This window comes from Rattus norvegicus, chromosome 14 (genome assembly GCF_021556685.1).
Source record: "Rattus norvegicus strain SHRSP/BbbUtx chromosome 14, alternate assembly SHRSP_T2T, whole genome shotgun sequence".
Classification (NCBI taxonomy): Eukaryota; Metazoa; Chordata; class Mammalia; order Rodentia; family Muridae; genus Rattus; species Rattus norvegicus.
Genome location: NC_141547.1, coordinates 100,436,149 through 100,449,170, shown reverse-complemented (window position 1 = coordinate 100,449,170; position 13,022 = coordinate 100,436,149). Strand labels below are relative to the sequence as shown.

Here is a 13,022-nt window from a genome sequence, read left to right as displayed (position 1 = left end):
GTCTACTGGTAGGGACCCGAGAGCCTAAGGTGTGTGCTCGGGCCAGCGCTGTTTCTTTTCTGCCTGCAGGTTTATCTCTCTCCCTCTCACTTCCCCCCTTTCCCCGCGTTCTTTTATTCTGCTTTCTCTTTCTCTCGCTTTTGTGAATGGGCTGCGGCGTCTTTGTTCTGGAGAGAAGCGCCCACGTCGCTGACTTTTGTGAACCAGAGAAGGATCTTGTAAAACCTCCTTTTCTCCTCCGTAGTCCCCCCTCTCACACCCCTCCTTCCCTGCCCCTTTGATTAGATGTTCCCTCATCGTTCAAAAAAATGTAATTTCGTTAGTCTGGCGGCCACTTTCTTTGAACATTAGCTCGCTTTCAGCTCCAACTTCAATTAGAAGGAGTTGATTTTGAGAGACCAACAAAAGAACCGACCAAAGCCTTATTAAAGGTCCTAAGAAGATCTCTCGGTCCTTTGAGAAGCAGTTAAGGAAACAGTGTGCCCTCCGTCATATTCTGTTACCGTATTTTATTCGGACTCCAAAGAAAAGTGTCGCGTGGGGGAGGGGAGAAGCACTTTGATGAGCGGCAGTCGCAGCCCCTTTTCACTCAGCGGGCTCCCCCCTTCCTTCTGGTCGCCCCGCGCCCGGTCAGCGACTGCAGCGGACCGCGCGGCCTGGGCGTCCCCGTGCTCCGCTCTACCTTGCTCCCAGCGGCTGCCGAACTCACCCACGCACACACTGTGGTTCAAACTTTTCACCCGCCTGTTGGGGTGAAAGTGGCAGAAGATGAGGAGAAAGGACTAGGAAAGGGTGTGAATGTGGTCCCTAGTAGTCAGTAGGAGATGCCATGCTTTAAAAAAAAAAAAGAAAGAAAGAAAGAAAGAAAGAAAGAAAGAAAGAAAGAAAGAATTGCCTTGTTCGGGGTTGGGCCGAAAATATTCTTTCCTCTCGCTTTGGAAAGTACACACAGGTAGACGATCTCGGCAAGTTTATTCGGCTGGAACCTGGGGTCCGCCAGTACGAACAATCCGGGGAAATTATTTCGAGGAGGCTCCTCCAGGAATGTGTAGAAAATGAAGTGAGGGGGATCGGAGTGTGTGGCCACATTTCCCACCGGACTGTCCTTTGTAGGTGCAGACCTGGAGAGACTGAGAGAGTGGAGAGTGTGAAAAAGAAAGTTTTCTATCAAACCCATTCAGTGTGTGTGTGTGTGTGTGTGTGTGTGTGTGTGTGTGTGTGTGTGTGTGTGTGTGTGTGTGTGTGTGTAAGATCTGAGTTCCAACGGTTCCGAAGAAGCAAGCTTTTAGGACGTGCGAACACCTTTGGTGGGGACTGCCTGAGAGCCCCTGGAGACGCTGAGCAGCTGGGAAGTGGCGGCGTCTCCCCAGCCGGCGCTCTTTCTGGGCGCCAGAGTCCCAGGGCGCCCCGGGGCGCCCTGAGCGCCGAGAGCTGCACCCCCATCCCAGGCTCCGGCTCAGCAGCCCGAGCCCGCACGAGCCGCCCGCGGTGGCCGCAGGTTGTGGGGAACGGAGGAAGCACTGGGGCCCAGGGCGCAGCTAGGAGTGCCAGGGGCCAGCACGCCCCGAATCCGCGGCCCGGGAAGCCTGGCGCCCACAGAGCGGCGGCAGAGCCCGGCGGCGCGCGCGCGCGAGCAGGAACCGGTTATCCAGCAGCTTGACGCCACTCCTCCGGAGCGCGGCCCGGGCGAGGGGAGGGTGGGGGCCCCCGGGCGAGCCTTGGGACCCGGGGCCCCCTCTGCGCCTGCGACTCCAGCGCTGCCTTCACCCTCCTCGACTCCTTCTGAGCGGAATTTGCCACCCGAGCTCCGGAGTTAGCGCGCGACCGGGGCGGGGCCGGCGCGCGGGGAGGGAGGGGGTGGGAGCGAGGGAGGGCGGGGGCGCGCGGAGGTAACCCCGGCTCGCGCTGCCATTGCCCGGCTTCCTGTCACTCAGTCCGCTCTAGGCCCCCTATTGGCGGCCGGGCCCCGTTACGCACTCGCCTCGCGTTCACATACTCGGGGAGGGCAGTAGAAAGGTGATCAATCTTCATCAGGCTACATTTCCAATCACCTAAACAACCGAGCAAGACAAGCCACTCCGACAAGGTAAATTGCTTGATTTATTTAGTTTGCCAAGTGACTATGCAGGATTTCTCCAATCCCTACCGCCTCCGGGTTGCACCGAGAGTGCAGCTGCCACCTCAAGCCACCTCCTAACTCTGTCCCTCGAACACCCCCACCCACCCACCCCACCCCCCGGGTCCCGGGCGAGGCCGGGTCTTGGGAGGAAAAGCATGTGGGACTTTGCAAACAAAGTGTTTGTGCAATAAAGTGAAACCCGGAGGGACACGCACAGAGCTACTGGGGAAAAAAAATGCAGGAGACGGGAAGAGGGAAGTTGGGGAAGAGGAAAACCTGGGGTCCTAGCCCCGCCGCCGGGGTAACACCTGTGCGCCTCCGTTTTGCAGGTTGGCTGCCCGCGGGTCTCGGTGAGGGCGCGAGGTAGATGGTGAAGAGCCGCGGCAGCCGAGGGCAGGTAAGGAGGGAGTCGCGGGGCCGCGCGCCACCCGGGACGATGGTGGCCCCTCTCGCCTCCCCCTCCTGGAATCCACCCTCGCTACCGCGGTCCCCTGCAGGTGGGCGGGGCTGGGGTGAGAGACCAGGCGCCCCTAGGCAGCCCGAGGGACCCCAAGCCGCGCGGGAGCCGGCCGCCCCCTCCCCCGCCTCCTCCGAAGCTGCGGAGCCGGGGTGCTAAGTTAGACGAAAGTACTCGAAAACTCACGCCGCAGCCGGACAGAGCCGCGGCGGCTGCGGGCCTGTGGCCCTTCCGCCCAAGCGCCTCGGGTCCTTCCCTTCCCTTCGCCTCCCATGCTCACTGGGCCCCCTCAGTCCAGGCTTCGGGTCCCCTAGGACTGAAGCGTGGGGGAAGGAGTTGTGAAGGGGGAGCTGCTTTAGTCCTACCTTCCTTTCTCCCCAGAATCTCCCACCCTTGGGTCCTGGCAGAGCGGGAAGTAGCTACGAGCCCCCCTCCCCACGGCGGTCCCAGTCGTAACCCCCAGAAGCCACCCCCCCCTTTTTTTTGCTGGGGGAGAGCTGTGTGGGCTCGCAGTGTCTGCGCCGAGCCTCGCGCTCCCAGGTTGGCTGTGAGTGAGTTTTACAACCTGAGGCCTAGTTCCTTGCTCTCCATCGGGTTCAGAGAGGACGGCGGGAGAGAGGCGACCTGCAACGCTCGGCCTTCCGAAATCCCTAGCATGTTTGGGGCACTGGGTTGATCATCTTTTATCAAACCCCGGTGGGACGCGGTGTGCTCAGCAGACTTGGTAGAAGGAAGGCCCGGCCTGCGCCAGCAAAGGAAGAGGGGTGACCGTCTTGGAGGTACCCCTGACCTTGAGCGGCGTCCTGAAACTGCCACTTCTACCGTGGCTCCTTTGGAGTCTTGTTGCCGCCTTATCCTGGCCTGGGCCGCATCTGCCCTGGAGGTGCGGTGGGATTCATGTTCATCTCTCTTGGCGTCAGGGACCCAGAGAGGTCAGCTAGAAAGGTGATTGCAGGCTCTGGGTAGGAGGCAGCCCTGAAGATCTTTGAAGAAATGACATGGCCAGTGAGCCTCGGGGATCCGAGGTGTACCCACCTTGGGCCTCTGTATTGCTTTGCCATTTTGTCCCTCTTTCAAAAAAAAAAAAAAACATTTCAAACTAAACGAAATAACCCCGTATCTCTCTGTGCGGCCTGCCCTCTCGGCGCCAAATGAACATTTGCTTGAGCAAATTGCTTCCGCCGCACTAAAAAAATTTGACTACACTTGGGATTTTGCACCCTTCGCGGTCTCGGCTCTCACCTCCTCAGCCTGATCACGCTTTAACTTTCCTTCCTGTTGACACTCGAGGAGTGTCTTTGGCCCTTGTCAAGCCCTAAAAGAGGAAGGAACGAAGCGGGGAAAGTTTACTTTCTTGAGAAGCTGTGTGGCTGCAGAGCTAAAGGAGGAGACATTTCTCTCGGGTTGCCTGCTGTGCAGTTCCTAGCATGCGCCCCCTCCCCATTCAAGGATTATAGGAGCTGAAAGCCAAACTGACTACGGGTGAAGGTTTCCATGTGTCTCCTGTCTCCCTAGGCCAGGCCCCCAGAAGCAACAGCTTGAAGGACGTCGCAGTGGGAGCCCTGAACTGCTCCTGGCCTCAGGCCCCCTGGATCCGTCGGGGCGCCTCCACCCGGCTGTTAGCATGATGTCTTACCTCAAACAACCCCCATACGGCATGAACGGGCTGGGCCTAGCTGGCCCTGCCATGGACCTCCTGCACCCTTCCGTGGGCTACCCTGGTGAGCAGTGGCCCTCTGTCCCTACCCCCCAAGCCTCTGGAAATATTGGGGGTTCCATCCCCTAAAGTTTGAGCCCACGCTGTCCCCCGACAGACCCAGGAGGGTGATTAGCACGCTGCCTGTTGCCTAGATCTGTTACAGGCAGATCTGGAGCCAAGGTCTGCTCAGAGAGCTTAGAAACTGCAGCCTACAACTTTTGCTCTGTGGAGTCTGCGACCTGGGTCCTCTTGTGTCCGCTTGCTAAGGAGGGCATGTTCTCCCCGCACCCCTCCCTCAATTTATTTCCCTCGGTTGCTTTTTCTAATTTTTTTTTTTTACAAAAAATTCCTTCCCTCGTTCCAATATTTCATGAGGAATCTGGGCTTTCGCTAGGCCCCAACAGCCAAATTTTCCTTAGGTCTAGTTTCCCTGAGAAGCAGTTCTTTCTCCCTAGTTAAAGAGCCCTCAAGACCAGTGACTTGACCCAACTCTCCTGGCGCGATGAGCGGCTCCAGCTGAGCCCCGGGTTTCTTTTCTAGATCCTACTTATTTACCTGAGTTTGTTCTCTTGGAAAGTGAATCCTGCTCCTGTTTCTGCCCACCTCTGTTCTACTTCCTGCCTCTCAGCTAAGGACGTGTGTGGGTTTGGGGAGATGAGAAGGAAAGGATGGCCTTGTTTTTAACCGCTCGAAAGGTCCAGAGGGTGAAGGCCCTGAGGTTCGAGACTGGGGCCTTGAATGCGTACACTTTGTCCCACCTGTGGTCAGGGAAGTTTTCGTTTGCGGGAAATCGCCCTTTTCTTTCTGTGTCGGGGGTTCCGAACCTACCAGAGGACCTAGGTGTGGCCTCTAGAGCCAGTCCTCATGGTCCACCGCTGACTCCGGGCGCCCTCGCATGTCCCCGCAGCCACCCCGCGGAAGCAGCGACGGGAGCGCACCACCTTCACGCGCTCACAGCTGGACGTGCTCGAGGCGCTGTTCGCAAAGACTCGCTACCCAGACATCTTCATGCGCGAGGAGGTGGCTCTCAAGATCAACCTGCCCGAGTCCAGAGTCCAGGTGCGCGCTCCTGGGGCTCTAGGGTTAGTGTAGGGACACTGGGACCCGTCGGGAAAAATATAGCCTAGGCGGTCTGATGTTGGGGCCCACTCACTGACTGGACAGCCCCTCTCCAACTCCCCCTAGCGCTGGGCGTCAGCCTGGTAAAAGGGGTAACCTTAAAAGGAATGGCTTAGAGCCCACGATCTACTCCTTGTTACCAGCGCGCTTTCAATATTGAAAATCATTTTTGTTTTTGTTTTTGTTTGGGGAGGCCAGCCGTGTTCCCCGGATGTAACTTTCTCTGAAGGTTCGATAATGGTCCTGCTTCTTTGGCTGCTACAGAACTTTGGCTACTACAGAACTGAGGCCTTAGCTCTGCTTCTGCCTTTGTCTTTCGCACCCTTCCCTTCGTCACGGGGATTCTAAAAGTGCAGGATGGAACTTGGCCACAGCCTAGTGCCCTTTGCCTGGGAATGCGCTCCGCAGGTGGAGTCCATCTGGTTAGGAGTTTTCTGCAGCCGAGTGGACGCCGAGTGCAAAATCCAGATGCTGGCTTTACTATTTCTGAGACGAAACGTTCAGAAAAAGCGAGTTCTGACTTAGTTTAATTCTTTCTCGACGGGTCGATTGTCTCACCTTCTTTCCCAAAGGCTCGAGAGGGGCCTGGGAATGCAATGCCTTGTGCCCGTGCCTCTCCAAAGGAGTGAGAGTTTATGACTTGCCAGTCCATTTGGTATCCCACCTGGAGCCAAAAGGCCCAAGGAAATCTCACCCAAGCTTCTCCTCGAAAAGCCCCAACACTGGAGTGCTGCTTCCGTTCAGCCTCTAGCCCTCCTTCTGTTCCCACCCAAATTATTTGCCCTGCCCGACTCCAGTCTCCAGGAGCCGACTTGGTGAAAGCCCACGGGCCCCAGGCTTGGTGGCTGCCCTACACTCCGCAGTTCTGTACTTCTCCGCTGTTTCCTCAGCTCTGTTCAAGAAAAACAGGGCCTCCAAACTAAAACGGGGCTGCGGGGAAGCAGCCAACCGCAACAGCTTAGAGATGGCTGAACTTCTGGCTGGACAGACAGACACAAACGTTCCGCCCTCGGGCAGAGTTGCACTGGGCTTGGGGAGGTGCGCATCCCTCCAGCGGAGGAGGCTGACTGGGGGCTTTGCGCAGAAGGATGGGGGAGGGAGGCAGAGCTGGGGACCTAGCACGTGCGGGGGAGGGGACAGGGTCTGGCAGGGCCGGGGACTGGGAGGGGTAGAGGCTGGGATTGAGAGGTTCTCGAGATCCTGGGCGGGGTGTGAGTCCGAGGGGCGGAGGAGTAGTGAGCTCCACTAGCCTGCCCCCTGATCCCCTCTCCTTCACCCTGCTCACTGCAGGTTTGGTTCAAGAACCGCCGAGCCAAGTGCCGCCAGCAGCAGCAGAGCGGGAATGGAACGAAAAGCCGGCCGGTCAAGAAGAAGTCGTCTCCGGTGCGCGAGAGCTCGGGTTCCGAGAGCAGCGGCCAGTTCACGCCGCCCGCCGTATCTAGCTCTGCGTCTTCGTCTAGCTCAGCGTCCAGTGCCTCCGCTAACCCGGCGGCTGCTGCGGCCGCGGGCCTGGGTGGGAACCCGGTGGCAGCCGCGTCCTCTCTGAGCACGCCTACTGCTTCGTCCATCTGGAGCCCGGCCTCCATCTCTCCCGGCTCAGCGCCGGCATCCGTATCAGTGCCAGAGCCATTAGGCGCTCCGAGCAACGCCTCATGCATGCAGCGCTCGGTAGCCGCAGGTGCGGCCACTGCCGCGGCCTCCTACCCTATGTCCTATGGCCAGGGCGGAAGCTATGGCCAGGGCTACCCCGCGCCTTCCTCTTCTTACTTTGGCGGTGTAGACTGCAGCTCCTACCTTGCGCCCATGCACTCTCATCACCACCCGCACCAGCTTAGCCCCATGGCACCCTCCTCCATGGCTGGCCACCACCACCACCACCCGCACGCGCACCACCCACTGAGCCAATCTTCAGGCCACCACCACCACCACCATCACCACCACCACCACCAAGGTTATGGAGGCTCTGGGCTCGCCTTCAACTCTGCCGACTGCTTGGATTACAAGGAGCCCGCCGCCGCCGCTGCTTCCTCTGCCTGGAAACTCAACTTCAACTCTCCCGACTGTCTGGACTATAAGGACCAAGCCTCATGGCGGTTCCAGGTCTTGTGAGCCCAGGAGGGAAAGGAAGTGGAGAAGAAACGCAACTACCTTCGCCCTCCGTGGTCCCTATCATGTTGCTGCTGCTGCTGCTGCTGCTGCTGCTGCTGCTGCTGCTGCTGCTGCTGCTGCTGCACCGCCCGCCTTTGCCTTGGCTTTTCCAAAACTTAATTTTCACTCCCCAAAAGATGTTCATTGCCTGCACTGCCGCTCCCGTCTGTGCTCCACTTGCTCGGGGGTGGAGGGTGCAGCCCCTTCTCCCCCTTGGACGTGGGGCCCGGTGCTCCTACTTGGCCCTCAGTTTCTTCATGGGATAGCAGTGTGCTCCCCCTCTCCACTCGTGTGTCACCCCCTCAAGTCTCTCTGGACAGCTTGTATGCACTTGGAGCCTTCTGAGGCTCTCCTCTCTGACCCTCTCTGTTTTGAGCTCAACAGTTTTATTTATTCTTTCTGGACACTGAAGTCACTAACTGGCGAATATCTACCGTTCGGAGTGCGCTTGTACACATACCTCCAACTCAACCCCTCCACCGTTTCTAGCAGACTGTCGCCGCTTCAGCTGATCCAGCTCCCCACCGGCAGGCCCAAGCTTCCAGCATTTCCGTCTCCCCAATGGTGAGCGCTGGGCCAGGCTTGCGGGAGGAGTGTGCCCCAGCCTCCTTCCCTGCCCTGCGCTGGACTGAGTCAAGCTTCCGCCGCAGCGGGAATGCTGTACATAGTCAGGTCCGTTCCAAGGACCACTTAAAGTTTTTAGTTGCTGTTGGTTGAACTGAGCTTCTCTCTTGTTTTAGCGTCCAAGAAACAGAACTTTAAAATATATACATCACATATATATACACATATTATATATAACAGAAGCAAAAAATATTCCCCCTTTGTTCCCGTTCCTCTCTTTCTCAAACGATAGCGGTTCTTATTTTTCAGTTGTTTCCAAGCTGTCCTGCCCTCTTCACACCTCCCTTTGTGTATTTATTAAAGAAACCCGCTTGGTTTTAGGAAGCTGGGCTCTGGAGGATCGGAAGTGAAGAAAACAGCTAAGTCAGGGTACAGGGGTCGGGCTAGGCTGGGCAGGGCGCAAGACTGACCCTTCGCCAGTCTAAGCACAATATCAAAGCGTCAGCTTAGAAACAAACAAACAAAAATTGGTGAAATTACAACATTGTGGGAAGCAAACCGAGCCCGAGTTCCAGGTCCAATTTCCTGTATGTCTCTCTTTAAAACACCCCTGTCTGTTCCGTGAGTTTTTAGTGAACCTTCATTCTCCGAAATCTGCGGAGAATACCTGTGTATCTATCAGTTTTGGTTTTGGCCGCTTGGTCCAGTAGGTGGGAAAGTAATTTGTAAATTTGATTTGTCCGATGTGAAGATCACAAATTACTTGTTGAGATGTAAGGCAGTCCGTCTCCTCTTCCTCTTTATCTACATTATTTCCCGAAAATAAAAGCAAATTAATGAATGGCTCGTCAGCGTTGCTCTTCTAATTCTAGCTTCGGGTCTCGGTCTCAGGGGATTAAAAGGGAGGAAATCTGTGTTAATAACCCGCGTGTTAATGACCTGCACGAAGCTGGAGGCTGAAGAATAAGGCGGGAAGTCATGGCAAGGGGAGTCCCCCAAAACGTTCTTTTAGGGAGTGACCCCCCTCGGCCCGGCCTCTCATTCTTCAATGTTTTGACCCCGCGCCTTCTTGCCATCTAGGACAGAGACAGGTGTCAGGACTCAATTCCAGAAACAGCTCCTTTCTCTTCGGAGGCAGGAGCCTGGCACTGATTTCTACACCCTAATTGCCAGCACCAGAAAGAAGAGGGGGAAGAGGGGGAGGGGAGAGGGTCGGGAGGCGGGAAAGCGTGTCGCTTTAATGCTCTCTGAGCTGAGCCAAGGAGAAAAACAAAACGATCCCAAAAAAGCCCCCAAAAAACCCAAAACAAAAAAACAAACAAACAAAAAAATCTGTCCTGCAGTGGAGAAGCTTCCCCGGGTGGCATCACGGCGATTGTGGAATCCTAGGTTCCAACCACGTGCTTTCTAAAGAGTCTTTCTAAAACATGGGTTCGCACCAGAAATGGTCGAGTTATTTATCTTTCGTAAAGTTTCATTAAAACATACAGACTGGCCGGTGCGAGTTTCACTTCCTCGGAGGAGGAAGACGGCCGGCCTGCAGCCAGGAATGGAGAGGTCAGCTCCCCGTGCGTCTGGGGAGTGGGGGTTGGGGACACCGAAGGGCTCGTAGGTGCTACCCTTCCCAGCTCGGCCTCTGGGACGGACTTGGGAGACTAAACTGGAGGGACTGGGTATTAACACCGTCCGCTGCCCGAGAAAATCCGGGGCTCAGAACTGTCCAGACTGTTCTACCCGACAGCTCCTGTGTGAGTGCGAGTGAGCCGCCCAGAAGCCGCCCGGTGCCCACGGGCCGGAGGAAATAAGGAGACAACGAAAACTTGCCCGCGGACCCAGCCGCAGCCCCCGCTTCTAGTTCGTGAGACTGATCGGGGGTCGTGTCCACGGGGCGGCAGGGCTTTAGAGCCTTGGCGGTGGGGAAGCCACCCACTCCGCGTCCTGCCTGCGGTTCGGCGGCCCGGCTCCGGCCCAGGCTTCCAACTGAGTCCCCCGAGCCGAGGTAGAGCCGCCGGAGTGCGCGGGACCCCTCTAGGGTCGGCCGCCCCCGCCAAGGCCGCTCCCGGCCTGCTCCCTGCCGCGTGCGCCGTGGCCCCTGGCCCTCGGGCCCCACGCTTTCGCGGGAAGCGGGGCTGGAGGCCCGGGCCGAGGCCTCGGGAGACCGCCCTGGCTGCCCCACAGGTCCCGCCCCAGCGTCCGGGGCCGGGCAGCCGCGGCTTCCCGAAGTCCGGAGGCCCCGAGTCACTGAACCCGGAGGCTGGGCCTAGCCACGGCTCGGACGACCGCGTGGCCTCCGGGGCAAGGTGCTCGAACCCCGCGGGCTTCGGGCTCGTCGCGGTTGTCAGTCTGCCCGGCTGGCCCGGGCGGTTCGCGAACTTTCCTCGCAGGGCCGGCCGGTGTGGGTGGGAGCGTCGGTGGAACCGAAGGCCTCCGCGCCGCCGAGCACGCCTGCAGCACGAGGCTTCGCGGAGGAGCAGGCACGTGCTTCCCCCTGGGCCTGGGGCGGGAGCCCCGGGGGAGGACGGCCGAGGGGGCCCGGGGCGCAGGGCTGTGGGCGCGCGCCCAGGCGCAGGCCGGGGCAGCGGGGACGCGCGCGGGCCCTCGGGACAGCGGGCCGCGGCCACCCGTGTGGAGTTTGGGGGCATTGGAAAGCGTCCTTGGGTCACCCCTCTCTCGAAGCCGAAAGCGCGTCCGGGGCTGGAGCCCGCAGCTAGAAGTTAGCGGGCTCTGGAGCCCGAACTCTGGGGCACCGAACAGCGCCAACACGTCCTGGGAGCGCAACGAAATCTCCAGGCGTCCCGAGCGCAGCCGGTGTCCGTCCGCTGGCCCCGGAGGGCCGGAAGGCCTACCCTTGGAGGACGCGGCGAGGGACCTGAGGGTGGCAGCTGGGCCACCTCAGCCGAGGTCTAGGCCCCTTGAAGCTCTGAGGAGAGGCACCCAAATAAGAAGGCTTGTTGGGGCGCTTGTCTGGCTCTGATACTGGCTGCAGAGGGTTGGAGAAGAGGGAGGTTTTTCTAAATTGTGAATGTGTGTGCAAGTCTCTTTCTTTCTTCCTTCCTTCCTTCCTTCCTTCCTTCCTTCCTTCCTTCCTTCCTTCCTTCCTTCCTTCCTTCCTTCCTTCCTAATTAGGATAGTGGGGTTGGGTGGGGGGCCGAGGGAGGAGTCTGAGAAAATAAAACAGGTGACAAACCTTAAGGAGTGTCAGTAGATTCACACATGCGTAGTCCAGAAACCAAAACTGAACAAAACAAAAACTCCCAAGTTTTTGTTTTAAAAGAAAATGCCACCCACCCACAACCACCCCCCGTGGGACCCTATGTAATTTGTGGAAAATAATACTCTCCATGGGTATTGTGATTTTTTTTCTTTAGTTTAAAAAATAATAGTTCGTTAGTAACTGGAAGAATGAATTCTAATGTTAATGATGTCAAAGATGTCTGATGGTAAGGTTGTGTTTAAAGGTGAAGAAATGAAATATGTCTGCTATACAACTGTAGCCAATATATGTTATTGGTAAAGAGAATCCGCATGATCACTATTCATGACCAGAAAATTACTTGGCTTTTTGATAGAGAATTAATTTAAGAATAGCAATAAGATATTTTTATAAAGTTCCCCAATTAGTGGGGTTTGGTGACATAAGCCTGTAATCCCAGTTCTAAGAATGGGTGGACACAGGAGGATCAGGAGTTCAGGGCCAACCTCACTTACATATAGTTAAAAACCTGCCTGGGCTACAGGAGACCCTAAGACAAACAACCCCATTCTCCCAAGTCCCCCAAAAGAAAGGAAAAACTTAAAAACAGAAAAGTAACACGTGATTCTGTTTTCACACTTTGTCTTCCTTCCTCCAAAAATTTCAGAATCTCATATGAAAATGGAAAAGCCTCAAGATCAACAACAATGAAAATCAATAACTTAAATAATACTGTATAAGAATGGATACCTTATTTGACAACAGGAAGTTACATTATCTTAAAGAAATAAGATGTTTAGATAAGTATTTGGGGGGGGGAGTGTCTAAATTATACTCTTTGAAAGTCAAAGATTCTCTGCCTGTTTTTAATATATGATTCTCCAGAAGTGCCTTTTAATTATTATCCTGATGTACTGGTATCTAAAAAGAAGTGCTCGTGCTCTCTCTCTCTCTCTCTCTCTCTCTCTCTCTCTCTCTCTCTCTTTCTCTCTCTCTCTCTGTGTATGTAGAAGGGGGGCACATTCCATTTTGAGTCAGTGTTTCCTTTAGTTGTGTTTTAAAACTGAGTTGAACTCTACTTAAAACACATTCTAGGCAGTTCTTCAGAAGCCTTAAGGAGCAGAACATTGTCTGGAAGTCCTTCAACCGTTTTAGTGACATGGCAGTTAAACAGGATAGACCAAATTGCTTTTAAGTACATCTACTTTTGTTCTGGTAGAGAAAAAGAAAATAGGTGTGTGTTGCTCTCAGTTGAGTTGGGCACTGCTGTAATATACAAAACGGCTCACCCACGTTTCTAGACTCCTGCTGGAAAGCAGGAACATCCGGAACATTGTTACAACTGTTTCAAGAAGCCTTAGAGTTCAAATGGGGTTGGGGCTCCGTTTAATCAGTGATAAAGCCTCAACAGAGAAACATTCAGAACCTACTGCTTCTAAAGAACTGAACTCTTTTTGGTGGCCAGTATTCAGAGACAAAATTGCATTACACTTCCAGGTCACAAATGCCTTTTTAAAAAGGTTAATCTTTATTGAGCTGCTTATGAAAACTATTTGGAATTTTTAGAAATTCGTTTAAAGTAGATTGTAAAATTATGATTTAAGGAATTTGAGTCCAAATTTTTGGAGGGATTGAAGTGGAATATAAATAAATCATAACTAATTTTGATACTTGGGGTAAAAACTAAAATGTAAGAGTAAACGGTCTCTGATTCAACAGCATA

General features: G+C 55.4%; 1 protein-coding gene across 1 annotated transcript; it reads left to right on the top strand.

Annotated features, from left to right (window-relative positions):
• The first annotated feature begins 1,943 nt into the window (after positions 1-1,943).
• Positions 1,944-8,957, top strand: Otx1 (orthodenticle homeobox 1). Its single transcript, NM_013109.3, is given in 5 exon segments — positions 1,944-2,086; positions 2,449-2,516; positions 4,092-4,297; positions 5,183-5,334; positions 6,685-8,957. Coding segments are annotated over 3 exon segments (1,068 nt in total). The 5' UTR covers positions 1,944-2,086; positions 2,449-2,516; positions 4,092-4,200; the 3' UTR covers positions 7,504-8,957.
• Positions 8,958-13,022: the final 4,065 nt, after the last annotated feature.